Source organism: Pan paniscus, chromosome 10 (genome assembly GCF_029289425.2).
Source record: "Pan paniscus chromosome 10, NHGRI_mPanPan1-v2.0_pri, whole genome shotgun sequence".
NCBI classification, from domain to species: Eukaryota; Metazoa; Chordata; class Mammalia; order Primates; family Hominidae; genus Pan; species Pan paniscus.
This window is the reverse complement of record NC_073259.2, coordinates 69,980,716-69,999,030: the sequence shown is the minus strand read 5'-3', so window position 1 is coordinate 69,999,030 and position 18,315 is coordinate 69,980,716. Positions and strand designations below refer to the sequence as shown.

Here is an 18,315-nt window from a genome sequence, read left to right as displayed (position 1 = left end):
CATGCAAAAGATATTCTAATGGTTCCAAAACAAACACTTGTTTTTAATCTCAAAAAATAAAACTAAATTGTTTCTTTCTATTACTATGTTCTAATCGGGATGAAATATTAGCAACTAAAATAACATGCTGGTTTTAAAACATTTAAAAAGTTGAAAATTCTAGTCAAGGAAGATATTGTAAATATATGCTAAGCAATTCTAAGGTTATTATTAATGTTGATGTAGTTCAGGTGTTTGCATTACATCAAAAGGATAGCATGCATCAAACCAGTAACAAAAGATAAATATAACTACCTGCAATTGAGTAGCATGCATTATCAAAGTAAGGGAGAAAAAAAAAGTCCAAAACCAAAATAAATAATAGATAAGGCAATATGCCTTTGAACAGCCTACTAAACAAATAACAGCTTAAAAACAGGTGTACTGTGGCCGGCGAGGTGGCTTACACCTGTAATCCCAGCACTTTGGGAGGCTGAGGCGGGTGGATCACGAGGTCAGAAGATCGAGACCATCCTGGCTAACACGGTGAAACCCCACCTCCACTAAAAATACAAAAAATTAGCCGGGCGTGGTGGCACACGCCTGTAGTCCCAGCTACTCGGGAGGCTGAGGCAGGAGAATGGTGTGAACCCAGGAGGCAGAGCTTGCAGTGAGCTGAGATCGCGCCACTGCACTCCAGCCTGGGTGACAGAGCAAGACTCCGTCTCAAAAAAAAAAAAAAAAAAAAAAAAAAAGGTGTACTGCAAAATGATATAAACATAATACAGCAGAACTTTTTAACATCAATATAATATTAACTTAGCCAAGCTTCCAAAAAGAAACTCATGCTGATTTTTCAGATATACTACTAATAATATAAATAATAATAGCTTCCATGTATTTAATACTTTAGGTATCTGATGCTATGAGCCTGACACTAAGTGTTTTACATATGTTAGTTGCCATTAACGTCATGGTGATACTACAAACTGGACAATAATCCTGCTTTACAGATAAGGAAACTGAGGTGTTCAGTATTAAATAACTTCTGAAGATCACACCATGAGAGAGTGGAGTCATCATATAAAACCAGGTTTGTCGGAACCAAAAGCCCATGTTAACTATATGCTAAAGCATTTTTCATTCCCTCAACATACTTCTTGAGTATCTACTATGTGACAGACATCGTGAAAGACCTGAGGACATGATTATTAGCAAAGCCAGACATAGTCACAGCCCTTACAGAGTTTAAAGTATAGTGGGTGAAACAAACATAATCCAATATTCACAAAAATAGAAGCAAAATTAAAACTATAATTGCGGTAAGTTTTGTGAAGGAAAAGAATATGGTGCTATCTGAGTATATAGTAAAGGGGCCTCACATAGTCTGGGAGATCAGGAACAGTTCACTACAGATGAGTCAGAGAGCTGGAAATCCACATAATAAACAGGTGAGAGGTGTGCAGGTAAGATGGGAAATTGACCAGACAGAGGGAAAAGCACGTAAAAAGGCTCGGTGGCGAAAGGGAACTCAGAATGTCTGTGTAACTATAAAGGTGAAAAAGGTCACTTTGGGAGGCCAAGGTGGGCGGATCACGAGGTCAGGAGATCAAGACCATCCTGGCTAACACGGTGAAACCCCATCTCTACTAAAAAATACAAAAAAATTAGCCGGGCATGGTGGCATGCACCTGTAGTCCCAGCTACTGGGGAAGCTGAGGCAGGAGAATCACTTGAACCCGGGAGGCGGAGGTTGCAGTGAGCCGAGATCACGCCACTGCACTCCAGCCTGGGCGACAGACCGAGAGTCCCTTTCAAAAAAAAAAAAAAAAAAAAAGGGCAGTACGAACAAAGCACAGAGCTAGAGGAAGGAGAAACGACACAAGATGACGTTTGTATCTCAGAAACCTTAAAAGCCTGTGATAATGCTGGGTGTAATGACATGTTATTCAAATGTGAGCAAACAAAAGAGAAACTTCAAATCTGTATGCTCAGTTTCAAAACTAATAAAGCCTCAATAGCAGTGGTGACTATCTTAATTCATACATCTTTTCTAGGCCTAAAGTGAAACACTAAACAAAGATACTGTCCCTTCAGTGCTTCTGCTGACAAGCTGCTTTTCAGCCCCACTACAGCTGTTTGGTGCAGGCTGCTGTGTATCAATTCCTCCTCTGCCTGCCATTTTCAGCCTTTTTCTATTCCTCCTTTTTACCACTGACTGATTTTTCTAGAGCAAAGTCTGATTATTTCATTCTCCTGCTTCAAAATCCTTCAATAGCTTCCCATTACCTAATAGGGAATACATAATCCGGCTCTTGTCTACCCACCTAGTTTCATCTTTTTAGACCATATACAGCAGAGCCAGCATTTGAGGACATCTGGAGAACTGTTTGATTTCTTGATGCTCTATTATCCCTAGTGATTGACCTCATCTGTATCGTCCAAGATGCCATTTTCCCATGTCCATATTTCAAACAGTTGAATGGGGTAGGGGCAGAGGGAGGGTGGGGGAGGCAGTAAATCCTTCCTTAAAATACCTGACTGCAAAGTATAGCCTGTGGTCACACCTGGCTACAAAGGAGGCTAGAAAATGTGGTCTTTATTCTGGGTACCCACAAACTCAATTACTTCTATTAGTATGGAAGAAGGGAAAAATGAATTTGGAGAAATCACTAGTAGTCTATGATACAAAAACGAAATTAGCATGCATTTTGTTCAATTAAATATGTTTAAAACTAAATAATGTGGTTATTGTTTAGAATTTATTGGATTAATTATAACTTCCATTTTGAAAAAAATGTGTAATACAAATATTGATCTAATCTTTAGAAAATGTTTATAGAATCACTTCATGGGTATCCATTGCCAAAGAAATGACTGCCTCTCAGAACTCCTATGTGACAACTTACCCAAACAGTTCTTCATTCAGATTCTCCAATTCTTAAGAAAGTGCTTTTATATTTGCAATGTGATAATACTTTAAAAGACCTTCTGAGAGATTCTTTAGCCACTGAGACTTTTTGAAAGGATCCATTTGGTTTCTCCCCTAACAGATAACAATGACTTCGTTGTACTGACCAGGAAAGGAGGCTCATTCTTCGCATGGGTTTTAAATTGGAACTCAGCTATTAAATCATGACCTGTCAGGTAAATAAAGGAAGAAAGGTAAATAAAAGTCCTTTTCTCATTTATTAATATTCCTGCACATGGATTAGTGTAGTCAGGTTTTTAATAACATTTTCACTGACAGTGAATCTTGATTTGACTTAAAAGGTCACTTAATATTTATCATTCCTAGCCATAAGTATAGGACTCTGAGTACAACAAAATTCCTTTTTTTTTTTTTACCTTCCCTACTAATGTAAAGAACCAGAACTGAAATCATCATCTTTGAAAATATGGTTGAAGTCAAAGATCTACCCGAAATGCAAATGTTTAAGTAGTTATGTCCCCGATATTAGCAATGACCTTGAACACTTTAGCCAAACACAGTAACTGTTCCTTAAATCATTAACTTACTTTGGATTCCTAATGTAACTGTGTTTGGTGATTTGGGTAATAGAATTTTGTTTTAAGTCACTATCTTTATTGGTATGATATACTTAAACTGGATTAGTTTGGATGTTATAGAAATGAAACAAAACTCTGATAATACTTGGTATCATCACCTCAAAATTGCTTTTCTAAAGATATTACATTTTTAAATATCTAGCAAAGAGCATTATAGGATGTTAGAACCAGAAGAAATCAAAATATGTGTTTTATTTTTCAAGTTGTTTTGTAATTTGTACATATCTATATTTCTCACTTTATTTCTCTGTCCTATATGCAAATAACTCTCAAACAAGTCCTCATTTGTAACACTGCTACCAATGAAGATTCCTAGCATGAGTCAATAATAACACTGGAGAATTTCAAATTCTTGAAGAAATTGGCCGGATATTGTATCTTTTGGAATTGGCTTAAGGCAAAGCTCATTACAACAGACTTAGTCAATAGATATGATATAAATTAACGAGGAACAAAATTCTGCCCATTTGTTCTCCTTAATCTGTGTTTAAATGCTTATCATTTTCCAAACACTTATTCTTGAATTTTAAAAAGAAAATTACAAGGTGTCATATGCCCTATTCTATCTTTCTAAAGTACTATAAATTCCCCAACTACTCGCTGCATTTTTATCAGCAAATTCTTTTTAAATAAATTTTTCTGTCAATAGCAGTTAAAGTATAAAATGTCTCCCTGGATGTATAATATACTACCCACTAAGAGAAAAGGCCCACCTAAATTAAGAAATGGCTTCACAAAATGCTTACAAATTCACTCTTTGAACACGTAAAAACAAACTGAATTTACAGAAATATTAACCTTTCTTTAATGTGGCTATAGCGTGCAAATCATTTAAAAAAAAGGCCATGTAGGTCAGGTGTGGTAGCTCACGCCTGTAATCCCAGCATTTTGGGAGGCCGAGGCAGGCGGATCACTTAAGGCCAGTAGAGACCTGCCTGGACAACATGGCAAAACCCCATCTCTACTAAAAATACCCAAAAAAATTAGCTGGGCATGGTGGCACGAGCCTGTAGTCGCAGCTACTCCAGAGGCTGAGGCAGGAGAATTGCTTGAACCCAGGAGGCAGAGGTTGCAGTGAGTCAAGATTGTGCCACTGCACTCCAGCCTGGGTGACAGCAGAGTGAGACTCAGTCTCAAAAAAAAGAAAAGGCCATGTACATTACTTTTTCAGAGTGTAAGCTTTACCACATATTGATCTGAGTGTGTAGAGAGATATGACACAACAGATTATTAAAAGACTGATGATGGCAAGATTTAATGACACCATAAACCCAGTGACAACTCCCATCCATTTTAAAAGAATTCCCCATGGATCTCAAGGTATTTAAGAAATACGAGACATTATATTGACTTTTTTCCAGAGAGGAACTGATGTTAACAGCTACTTAGAGATTTTAAAATTAAATACATATATGGTAATGCAACAAATATTTATTAATATTTATGGAGCCAAGCGCTTTGAGATATTCAGTGGCAAAACAAAAAGATCCCTGCCTTCAAAGAACTTACAGTCTATCGGGGTAGACAGTTGATACACAATGGATACAATAGATAATAAATTATATTGTATGTAATAAGATTATATGGAGGAAGGAAAGGTAACACAGGGTAAAGCACATAGGAAAGACCAAGGTGAAATGCTAAACAGCATTATCATATGACCCAGAAATTCCATTGCTAAGTATATACCTAAAAGAATTTTTTAAAATATATATCTATACAAAATCTTGTACATAAATATTCACAGCTGCATTATTCATAATAGCCAAAAAGTGGAAACAATCCAAATGCCTATCAACTGATGAACGGATAAACACAATGGATCATATGTCTACAATGGAATAGTATTCTCAATAAACAGGAATGAAGTACTAACATGTGCTGCAACATGGATGAACCTTGAAAACATTAAGTAAAACAAGCCAGACACACAAAAGGACAGATGAATATTGCATGTTTTCACTTATACATGGTACTTAGAATAGGCAAATTCATAGAGACAGAAAGTAGACTAGAGGTTACCAGGGGCTGGGGTAAGGAGAGAATGGGAATTTATTTTCTAAAGGATACAGAGTTTCTGTCTGGGATAGTAAAAAAAAGTTCTGGAAATGCAGAGCAGTGATGGTTGCTCAACATTGTGAATGTCCTTAATATCACTGAATTATATCTTTTTAAACGGTCAAAATGATAAATTTTATGTATATTTTATCGCAATTTACTTTAAAAGGCACTAAAATCTGACTGTTAAGATGCCTACTAAGCAGTGAAATCCAGCTCACACCCAGCATCTTTGTTCTCTTTCTCCCATACCACACTCCCAGCAGCAGGCAGAAATCGGAGCCCTGCTCACAGTGATTTCCCCGGTAGCCAGATCTGGGCATTGCCACTTGCCGTCATGGATATAAATGATTAATCCTGATCCAAGGGGGCCAAATTCTATCACCTCATAATCTGAAGTTTAACAAGAGGGACACTGAATACAGAAATTGCTCCATTCAAGTCATGTAAATGATGGGACCCAAAGAGTAAGTCCTGCTATTGAGATTCCCAAAGCAGCCCTAGGTTCCTGCCTCTCCTGATGCTCAGTTGTTGAGCTCATCATTTTATTTCTTGGAGCTCCTCCAGTATTCTCACAGTAAATTTCCTTCTTTCCGTAAGCTGGTCAGAGATGGTTTCTGTTCCTCACCAACAAAGAACGTTACTTCTAACACAGTTTTTCAATTCTTAAACTTCATCCATGTGGGCAAAGTGATATCCAAGTATCCCCTGCTTTCCAAATCTTTAGAGCTTTTGAGATCAAATAGTAAGAATGAGGATAGCAAGGGATGCCTATAAATTATTTTCAAGAGTTCCAGGGCAATTTACTACAAGGTTTGCAAATAATTTAATTAAATGTGAGCTGCAACTTGAGTTGGTGAGTACTCTATTCTCTGAAATTTTTACAAATAATACACTTTGATTTGCCATTAGAAAATTAACAACTTTTAAACCAGTTTTCTTTTGGGTTTTTGTCAGGTTTTGTTTGCTTATCTGGTCATTTGAGCTCTCATCTTTAGTTCTGATGATCCACGTAAGTTTCCTACATAATGTGAAGAATCCTCTTTTCCTTAGTGATTATTTCATAATTAGTCATTACAGGATCTCAGAGAGCTAGAGAACTAGAAATTACTTCACTAAAAATCTAAGTTTTCTCTAGGACTCTGTCGAGGAAATCTCTGGGATAATCAATATATAATAAAAGTCCAGCATTTTGTAATCTGCACAAAGAAATTTTTATGATGATATTTGTACAGTGACTCAAACATCTCAGTGATAGATAGAACCTCATTAACACATAGTTGAATTCTAAGAATTCAGATTATGCATTGTTCACTTCCTTTAGTCTTCCCTGCATTCATGGGAATCTATCTATGGCTTTTTTAACATGTTAAAACACCAAAAGGAAAAGAGAGCATGATGGACTCCATATATACCAGAAGGGTATTCTATACCAAGTGGGAGACTCGTGTATGTGTGTGCTATATTAAGAACTATTAAAATAGTTCTTAATAGTTCATTAAAATAGTTCTTAATAGTTCTTAATATCTGATGAAAAGTTGTCCATATTGCCAATGTTTCCAGGCATTTATAAAATTCTAATTAAGTTCATGATTCATGAAGAAAAACTACTATGAAATACTAGGGATGGAAACAAATACAGGGAAAGGAGGTAAAAATATAATAGCCAAAGGCACTGGGTACTTCGCATAAATTTCTCCCAAGCAACTGCCAAGTTTCTTCCTGACTGGGCTTTATAGTACTAGCCTCATTATCTCAGGTCTCAGTAAATTCACCGCATGTGACAAGGATGGAATGCCGTCTTATTCTCAGAGGATATGAATCAAGCTTAAACCTTATGGAAAATAAGCATAAAATAGGTTCTCAGATTATTTCTTCTGTCTTTGCATATCTCAACAATATTGAATTGTTTGCTTTAGTTTTTTGGAGCTATTAAAATGGACAGTAAAATTTTACCAATTTTTTTAAATGAAAGAAAAAAGTACCAAGAATACATAATCAATCATGGGCATAGATTTGAGACAAATATTCTAATGATCCTTCCAAGTTCAGCGAAAATGCCACCTCCTCCTTGAAGCTCCCGCCAGGTCATCCCAATCAGGATAGAAAGAATCTGACTCTTCTGACTTTCTGTGGTACTGTTTTAATCATCTTTTGGGCATTTGGAAAAAAACAAAAATTGCCTGACATTGCAGTTACTCAATGCCAGTGTTACCTCCATTGCTAAAAAATTACTACAATAATTGCACAAATATTTATTAAACACCTACTATATACCAGCAATTTTGTCAGGTGCTGAGCATACAGGATTAAGAAGACAGTATCCATTCCTGACCTTGCAACATTTGCAACACTGAGAGCAAAAAAAGTGTCAAATGCCTTGATGTCTCCCACAGATCCTAGCCAAGAGTCATACTACAAATTCGCAAAGGAAGATTAAGTTTTTCAGATAACAATTAAAGTAACAATCCATTGAGATAATAATTAAAAACAGCTTAATATCTGGCATCTCTTTACACATATTGCCCGGCACACAGAAAGGGCTCAAGAAATATCTACTGAATGAATTAATGAGTCATTCTGAAGCATGCTTCAGCATAAACCACATCTCCAGGATAGTCACATGTGTCTTAACATGGACACATTTTCAATTGTATGATTAAAGTTTTGTCTAAAGAACCTGATATTTTAACTTATTCTTAATTCAAGGTTGGAAATCTTTGGATAGGTTGGTATAAACTATATAATAGCTACTGGTAACCCATTATTGATTTGAATTTTGAGAGAGCTAATCCATCTATTTCAAAGATAGTCAATAAAAACAGTTGATTAAATTTCAATTACACACACACACACAAATCTCCTCAAAAACTAACACTATAGAAGTTGACTCAAGCAATAAAAGTTTCATAGTGAGTACTAAGATTACTAAAACGAACAAGTCAGCCATGCTAAAATGCATACTTCTTAACATGTGTCAATAGACTTCTAAATTAAAGACTACCAATACTCTTCAACTTACAATGGGGTAACATCCCAATAAACCCATTGTAAGTTGAAAATATTCTTAGTCAAAAATTCATTTAATACACCTAACCTACCAAACAACATAGCTTAGCCTAACCTTCTTTACGTGTTCTCAGAACACTTACGTTAGCCTACACTGGGCAAATACAAAGCCTATTTTGTAATAAAAGTGTTGAATATCTCATGTAATTTATTGAATACTATACTGAAAGTTGAAAACAGAATGGTTATTTGAGTACTCTAATATGGTTTATACTGAATGAGTATTACTTTTGTACCATCATCAAGTTGAAAAATTGTAAATCAAACCATCAAACCATTGTAAATTGGTTATCATCTGTATACATTTACTACATGAGTTAAATCAACCAACTTAATTGCTCAGCATTACTGGTCAGACAAACATTTTTTCCACAATACACCTTAAAATATCAATAATAACCAGGAAAAAAAATTTCATGGTAATTATATGACTGTCTATTTCAGTAATAACAGTTTCTCAGTTTGTGGTTTTCCTCCACTGACCATAACTAGGAAAATAATTTATTTATGCTTTTTAATGTAAATATTGTTGATTAACAGTAATAAGAAATTGAAGAGTCCTTAAAAACCATTTTAGTTAACTTTCCTGGCTATAAAAGTAATAGATGTTTAATTTAAAACCATACATAAAACTGGGAAATACAGAAGAAATAAAAATTGAAATTAAAATCATCTACATACTCACCATAAAGGGTCAACCACTGCTAATATGCTGTTCTATTTTCCATATATATTGTTTTGAATATTTTTTATTAAAATTGTGGTTTTCTAAAGCTATATATTTTTAAACATTCCCATCAAAGTCATCATGGGAGTAGAAACATGACACCAAAAAATGCCATCAATACATTCAAAAGGCACAGTTTTATTCATTAAATAAATGAATGGGCTGGGCGCAGTGGCTCACACCTGTAATCCCAACACTTTGGGAAGCCAAGGCAGGTAGATCACCTGAGGTTAGGAGTTTGAGACCAGCCTGGTCAACATGGCAACACCCTATCTCTACTAAAAATACAATAAATTAGCCGAATGTGGTGGCGCACACCTGCAGTCCCAGCTACTCCGAAAATTGAGGCACAGGAATGGCTTGAACCCAGGAGGCAGAGGTTGCAGTGAGCCAAGATCACGCCACTGCACTCCAACCTGGACAATAGAGCAAGACCCTGTCTCTGAAGAAAACTAAAAAATAAAAATAAGTGAATGAACAAATGAACGATCATTAAAATTTCATGTCTGATTATAACACAGTGATCTATTACCAAGTTCTGATATTTTAAAAACCATAAAATTCACTGTTATTATAGCATAAATCGGTCATAAAAGTCCACTGTTAATTCTTTTATATTTATATATGAAGACCCTCTGCCTGGAATTTAAGTTTTAAAGTTTGAGTCTATAGTATTCTGTCTATATTCTCTAAGTTATCTACACACTATCTGCATGAGAACAGTTACAAAAAAAAAAAGTGTCATTGTGAAAAGCGCTACCTGTGCATAAAGAAAATGGCTCTGTTCCACCTAGAATAAAGCCAAGCAGTTACCTCTGAATTCTCTTCTATCAAAGCCAAGCCATCAGGGCTCTTGAGGAGGGGTGGTTGTTTACTTGACTGAGCTCTCATTGCCAGAGGGGGCTGAAAAGCTGTTATGGTATTTATAGAATGACTTTTAGGTTTAAGAAATAGTCACCCTTTCAGCTTAAAATATACTTTATGTTCACCACTTCAGAAACTCTCTTTGTACTTAATTTCAAGTTCCACAACATCACACTTCTAACACTTAGACTTTCCAAAACAACTCAGTATTCAAGCTTCTGTCATCTTCTTCCTCCACAGTGAACACACATGCAAATGTCCAATGGACTTTTAGATATATTTATCACATTATCATATGCCTTAGCCAAAACAAAGCTAAGCTTATATGCCTGGTTATGGCAGGAAACAACAGCCATCATTTGGAAGAGTTCTGTTTGGAAGATACTAAACATCTTATACAAAAATAAAAGTTAACTATAACCATTCCAAGCTTCATGTACAAACTCCCCACTGATCAAAAAGTCCTATTGAGGCTGGGTGTCATGGCTCACACCTGTAATCCTAGAACTTTGGGAGGCTGAGGTAGAGGGATCGCTTGAGCCCAGGACTTCAGGGTTGCAGTGAGCTGTGGTCAAGCCTCAAGAAAAAAAAAAAAGTCCTATTGAGGAAAATATTTTTAAAACTGTAATAAGAACAGCATAATTAAATAAGATAAATCAAATCTACAACTATTTAAACATCAAAATGTTTAGCAGAAAAAAAGATCAGGAAGAGAAATTTGAGGGACTATAATTGGGAATAGTAAAATGTAAACAGTTACACAGTCTCATTCTTCTGAGGAATTAAGTCAGAATTATAAACTGTGTGACCCCCTCCCTATCACCCTACCAGACATCCATCCCTGAACATGGAAACAAAGGAATTGAAAAGTTAATTGCATTGGCCAAAATCAAGCAGGAAGTAAAAATAAGGGCTCCAATCCTCTGTCACTCTGACTAAGAGACTATGATGATGATGCTTACGATGCTTTGAAGTCAGAGCATCAATTGGTAGTCACCTGATAGTTACTGAGACCTTAACTTCTAGGTGTTGGTTCTGAGGCGATCCTGAGAAGAAACCTCAAGGCAAAGGTGGCTATCACTTAAACATACATATACCGATGTACACACACACACACACACACATATACACACTTTTCATTTACGAACCCCTCAACCATGCTGAGAACAGCCAAGGAAGGACCGATGCACCTTACACTGATTCTACTAACCCACTATCCCAAGAATTCTGCTATGCTCAGTCCCTACTCTGTGGTACCTGACCATTGGTCAAGCTGACGTACACAGAAATGTGAATATCTGTTGTCATCAGATGTGGCAGCAACAAGAAAGACAAATCCTAGTATAGAAAAAATGGAAGGAGGAGAAAGGGACAATCAACATTACATTTGAAAGTGGACAGCACATCCCAAGACTCCCTCCTTCACCTTTAAAAGAGACACAAAAACTATAACCTTAAGACATGCCAGTAGAAAATAAAAATAGTTTATTTAAAATATATTCACCATCTTCGTCCAATAGGATTTAAAGCATTTGTCCATAAGTCAATACAAGTATTTCTTAAATTGATTCTTTAGATGAAAATTTAAATTAGGAAATACAAAGCAGGCCCCTTTGCACTTACACAGAGAAAAGAACAATAACTGTAACTCGGCTTGCAACAATTCAAGATTCAGAAACATCTAGTAAATACAGGTAAAGGATAATGGGGAAAAAAGGAGAAATGCCAATCTTTGCAACTAGGGCATTCAAATTTTGCACAAACAGACTGATAAATCAACCTGAGAAGCTGGGTCACAAAGCCTAAGAAAATCCTCCCACATCTCCAGTCAGAGGGGCCTCCAAGAGAGGTCTGGTAAACTCAAATATAGTGAAACTCCATGACTTTTCCAGCTGAAAAATTCATTACCTTATGGCAAAAATTCCCAGCAACTACACAATAACAATGTATATCATCCAAAACTTATTTACATGCTAAACATTGAAATCAAACAAGATTTATTTGCAAATAAATGTCTATTCATTATCTTGAAATACTGTGTAAACTCAGTTCTCATTAAACACCTTGCTAAGCTGACTTTGAAAAAACATCATGCTACTAGCCATCATGCATGGCTGAAGAGCTAAAATGGAAATCAAAAACTTTTAGTCTAATTTTTAGCTCCCCCATTGCGTTTTTAATATGACAGTGGAATAAATTGTCACTAAATATATACAGTGTCAATGTCTCCAATCTGATTCACTTTAACAATTCATACGCCTTTGAATAAAATGTGCAATTTGACATGCAAAAATATAAGCATAATGTAGATTTTCCTAGCAATTTTCTAAAAAAGAAATCTTTTCTTTCTGTCTCTATCACTTGTTTTTATAATACCCCCAGGGGGATGGGCCACAGCATCTTCTCTCCTTCTTAGTTTTCAGGAAGACATACTGACATGAAAAGAGAATAAACGATAGGAACAAGGCCATATGGCTAATTAGCAGCAGACCTGGAACAACAGACCTCCAACTAACAGAAGAGAAAGAAAATTCAACTAGAGAGATGCACTCTGTCTTTGAAGCAGAAAGTGTACAAATAATGACCCCACAACAAGACAATGAGAAATCACAACTACCACTCTGCTTTGGTTTCATAGCCCTAAAACCAACTTGCAAAATAAAATATCTACCAATTGTACTCCGAGGTAAAAAATAGGGAGTGCTACCCCTACATGTACCTAGATAAGATTTCACGTGGCACAGACATATGTTCCCATGAGTTTTATAATTCCTAAAAATCTGAGCCCAGTGTGATTCCACAGCCTTAAGAAAGTACTAAAACCAAGCATGACGGACCATTAAAAAACTGCAATGTCACAGACAGAAAGCAGAGGGAACAAAATCATGAATCAGTCTGACTTCTCAGGATAAAAGCATCAGATGTTATATTCCATGGCCTTAATTAAGCCATTATGAAATTAAATGGGATTATTTCTCAATAGCTGAAACTTTTTCACCCCGAATTTTAGGAAATTATTTTATTTATGGATTCCCAACCTTGAAAACCACCCACATGTTAATAAAAATCGATGAGATGAGTGCAAAATACGTCAGTTTAAATTAGGATAAAGTAGCTTGGTTTACTTATCAAAGCCAAAAGTCAGTTTTAGCATCTTATCTAACAACTGCCACAGAAATACATACTCTGATGGCTGGAGGTACAGAGTAGAGAACCGCAAGGAGCCGTGGGCAAACCTACAGCCCTGGGCACAAGAGCCACATAGTTTTGTTGAGATGGAAGACTTATGGTCAGGAAAATAAATTCACTTCTGTCTTCCTAAGTTTCCTCTTCTCTCTTATATGAATTTTAAATGTAATACTTAGAAGAATAGCAAATGAACAGCATGATTTCTTTAGAAATTAAATGAGCCTTTTTCAATGACGTGCCAGATGCTTTCTGAAAGCAACTTTCAAGTGTTTGCAACATTATTTGCATATCCCACATACAGCAGAATTTGGAAATGTTCATTAATAAGATAATGATTTCAGGTTTAATTTTTTGATATTCCCAATTTTTTATTATAAAAAAATTAACGCTTTCTGCACTGCCCTGTTTTCAAAGTAGAAAACTGCTATATTTTTATGCATCATAAAAATTTGATGCACATTTGTCAAATGAGATTTCATAGCACCTTTTTTTTTTTAGACAGGGGCTCTCTCTGTCACCCAGGCTGGAGTGCAATGGTGTGATTGTTGCTCCCTGCAGCCTTGACCTCCCAAGCTCAAGTGACCATCCCACCTCAGCCTCCCACGTGGCTGAGACCAGCTGGGACCACAGGCGTGCACCACCACACCTGGCTAATTTTTTATATTTTTTGTACAGACAGGGTCTCCATCTGTTGCCCAGGCTGGATCACGGCATTCTTAATTTTACAGTTTGTCTTATTCTATAAAGAGATTCACTTCACCCAGGACCCATTTAAGTCCTAGGCTCACCATGCTTCCCTTGAGTATCCTTTGGACACTATTCCAGTGAAGGCCAGGAAACTGCACCAGGGCACATCAGCAATGACTTTTACTACAACTGTCCTTTGAAAAGATGTTCAGAAGCAAGTACCAGGAGGGAGGCATGGTCATATCTAACCTCTGACTTCTGAAGTACTACAAAGTTATCTGAAACTCTGAGCAGTCTATCTCAGAAAAAGAATATCCAATCAAAGCACCAGGTTTCACCAATAGCAGCATTTCTTTTTGTTTTGTTTTGTTTGTTTTTTTGAGGCAGAGTCTCGCTCTGTCCCCCAGGCTGGAGTGCAGTGGCGCAATCTCAGCTCACTGCAACCTCTGCCTCCCAGGTTCAAGTGATTCTCCTGCCTCAGCCTCCCGAGTAGCTGGGACTACAGGCGTCCACCACCACGCACAGCTAATTTTTGTATTTTTAATAGAGATGGGGTTTCCCCATGTTGGCCAGGCTGGTCTCAAACTCCTGACCTCAAGTGATCTGCCCGCCTTGGCCTCCCAAAGTGCTGGGGTTACAGGCATGAGCCACTGTGCCCAGCCCAATGGCAGCATTTCTAAAGACCCTTCTTCACCTTAGAATCTAGCAGCACGAAGGCTTTGTCATATTTACTTCAACAAGACTCAGTTCATTAATAGAAAAATAATATATTGCACAAATGCATACTAAGGAAGCTCAACCTTCAAAACACCAACAAAAAAGTTGAATACAAATCAGAGATATTTACACAAATGTATATTGTACATTAAAGGTTATTCTAGCTTATTTTTCTCAAGGTTTAAAGATTATTATGTATAACCAAAGGAAAGCACTCTTGGCTGGGAATCTGGAGACAGGATTAGAGTTCCAGGTTTTGGCATTAATGCCCTCTCTTTCCTGGGTTAGTCACTTCATTTCTCTTAACCTCAATTCCTAATCTCTAAAATGATCAGGGTCGACTCCACAACTGTCAAACTTGTAGCTTCCTGATATGCCATCTATATAGTCCTTCTGGTATTTGTTTTATAAGTTATCCATAAGCATACATTTGCTGAATTAGACACTAAAAAAAAGTTCTTTTCTTTATCTAGGTTTTATACTCTATTCCTAGTCCTTGTTATTATTTTGTCCACAAATATAACTATGGCTCACCGTCACCAAGGCAATGATAATTACTACAATAGCTAACACATCAGTGCTTATACTGTGCCAGGTACCATGCTACTCACTTTACATATATTAATCTCTTCTTCCTCACCACAACCCTATGAGGTAGAAACCATGCCTATTCCCATTTGTAGAACTGAGGAGACTGGGGCACAGAGTTTATGTAACTTTCCCAAGGTCATAAGGTTTACAAGTGGAAGCGCCAGAATTCAAACCCCAAGTATTCTGTCCATGGAACCCCCTCTGCTTAACTACTACATCACACACACACACCTGGAGAGTCTACGGAGGGTGAAGAGCAGCAGAGTCCACCTGCAAAATGTTGCTGGAGGCCCAGAAACTGAACTTGTATCATGAATGATCTCAAAAACAGTGGTAGCTCATGATTCACAAACCCAGCAGAAGCGCTTGGCACTAACGTGTTTTTCCTACCACGCTTTAGTTGCATAAGAAAGTAACACTGATGGAAAAGGGATTGAATTAAATCTACCTCCCTTCTTTCACTCATTAGGGGGAATGCACAAGTAACAGGAACTGTGGAAGTACTGGTGACTTCCACGTCCCAGTGTTTGGTAGGCAGCAGTCCGTTATAACACAGCTCGAAGTCACTGTCCCGGGTCGTTGCAGGTTAAGTCATCTGCCCCAAAGCCTAACAGCTGAAAACAGTAGCCAGACAAGAGTGGAAACACCAGTTCCACAGCCTGAAATGTAGGGCGGGGGGACCTAAGTGTTGAAACAACGAGGTAACAAAAAATTTCCTGTGCATCAAAATATACTGCAGCGTGCAATTAAACTGCACACTGCTATTCCCAATCAGAACAGAGAAAACAAGGAAGTCCTATTTAACCATTTGGCACACTGTTTTATATATAAATATATATATATTCTACATAAAATATATAAATATATATTCTACATAAAATATATAAATATATATTCTACATAAAATATATAAATATATATTCTACATAAAATATATAAATATATATTCTACATAAAATATATAAATATATATTCTACATAAAATATATAAATACATTAATATATATTTCCCTCATTCATAAACATAAATATATACATATATGTGTATATATATATTTTTTTCCCCCCATTCAACTCGAATCTCAAGAACTCTTCACTTGGCTAAATTCCAAGAGAGGCTCAGCATTTCAGTGGGCCAAGGCCTGGGAAGGGGAGATAGCAGGTCTGAGTTCTAGAACCCAGGAAGCCCTCAGAGACGTCCAAGGGCCACAGCGCTGCAGATGCCCCTAGGGCTGCCCAGGCCAGTGGGGCGAGTCCTGGTTCGGCAAGGCCAAAAGGAAACTGCTCCAGCGAAGAGGGGACGGTGAGCTCCTCCCGCAGGACAACGCCACACTTTGGCTCACCACATCGCTTGAGTTTCATGTCCAAGGCCACGGACTTTTATCGACTGCTCTTTCAAACCCGGCACTGAGAGACCAGGGGCTGAGGACGGTAGCGAGAAACGGTGGAAAAGGGGGGTGTTTTGTTTTACCTTCCAGGGAAAACAAGCACACATTTTAATCAAAACAACCCAGGGAGAAGCCAGCGAAGACCTCTTCGCCGGGCCCGTCTCCGGGCTTCTGAATCACTTCCTCCTTTCTGATGTGTCTCTGAGCTTGAGATTACGAAGTTGCTGAGAAAGTCTTGCCTCTCAGGGCAGCTTCCTGCGAGCGGGCGAGCGAGAGAGCGGAGCGCACGGCGCTGTCCGCGGGCGCCGACCCTGCCCGGCCGGGCCACCACGCGCGGCAGCGGGAGGACCGGGCGGCGGAGGAAGGACAGGGACTGGTTCCCAGGGACTGGTTCCCAGGACCCGGAGCGCGAGCGCTGCCCAGCCCTCGTCTCCCGCTTACCCCAAGGTGCTGATGAAGCCGTTGACCGAGCCCTCCGCGTACAGGGACACGATGTCCCCTATGTAGAGGAAGCTGGACATTTTCTCAGTCATGCTGCTTCATGTTCCACAGTGGACGTCCCTCCTCTTCCCTGCGCCCTCGCCGCCCTCTCTCCAGGGAGCCGCCGCGGCAGAAGCGGATCGGAGCGCGGGACTACAGCGGCCAAGAGCCGCGGCGGAGGGCACGGCCCGAGCCACTGAGCGTCGCGGCTCAGCCGTGCGTGCGCGCCGGGGAAGCCAGACCGGGGCCAAACCGCAGCTGCGGACACCCCGCGAAGAGCGCAGCCCAGGCGCCCAGAGAAGCCGCAGCCGCCGCCGCCTCCCCGGCAGGTTTCCTGTTCCTTTCTGAAGTTTTCTCTCCAACACCTTTGCTCCTCCTCCTCCTCCTTCCCTCTCCGCTCCCCACTCCGTGTCCACTCCCTGCTCTGCGACCCGCTGCGGCCGTCACAGCCGCCCGGCTGGAGCTGGAAGTGGCCGAGCCCCCTCGGTCCCCTCAGGGGAATTTTTGGACCAGGTGCCGGTGCCCATTGGGCGAGGGGGAGGAGAGGAGCCCTGGAGAGGTGGGGGGGCGGCCAATCAGGGAGCAGCGGCCGGGGGCGGAGCTGGGCCGGGGCGGGGCGACCCTCGGGAGGCCGGGCCACCCGGGAAGCCTCTGCTGCCGCCGCACCGGCCCGCGCGGGGACGCGACGCTGGGCGGCGCTGGAGGGGCGGCGGGGGACCCCGGCGGGGGAGCGGGCGCGTGCGGCCGCCCTGGAGAGGCCGGACCGGAGGCGCGACAGTCGCTGCCTGGGAACGCGAAGAAGCTTGATGGGGGCAGGGAGGGTGAGAGGTGGCGGCCGGGCGAGCGCACTGTAGGACCCGGGCACAATGGAGAGAGCCCCCGAACTGGTGGAGATGAAAAGGTGGAGCCCCAGCGGGGTGGGTAATTTGCCGGCCAAGGAAGAGTAGGCGTTGAAGTAAAGGAAAAAAATACAAATAAAAAATAAATGCATGATGA

The 18,315-nt window shown here is 39.4% G+C and overlaps 1 protein-coding gene across 2 annotated transcripts in view; it reads right to left on the bottom strand.

Annotated features, from left to right (window-relative positions):
* Positions 1–17,840, bottom strand: part of ITPR2 (inositol 1,4,5-trisphosphate receptor type 2) — a 506,436-nt gene extending 488,596 nt beyond the window's left edge. For both annotated transcript variants that reach the window (XR_004665727.3, XM_003828909.5), the window contains exon 1: positions 17,281–17,840. Coding sequence is in view for 1 of the 2 variants with exons in the window: in XM_003828909.5 (XP_003828957.3) it covers positions 17,281–17,372 (92 nt within the window). In the remaining variant the exon portion in view is untranslated. The remainder of the gene's footprint in view (positions 1–17,280) is intronic.
* Between the last annotated feature and the right edge of the window lie 475 nt (positions 17,841–18,315).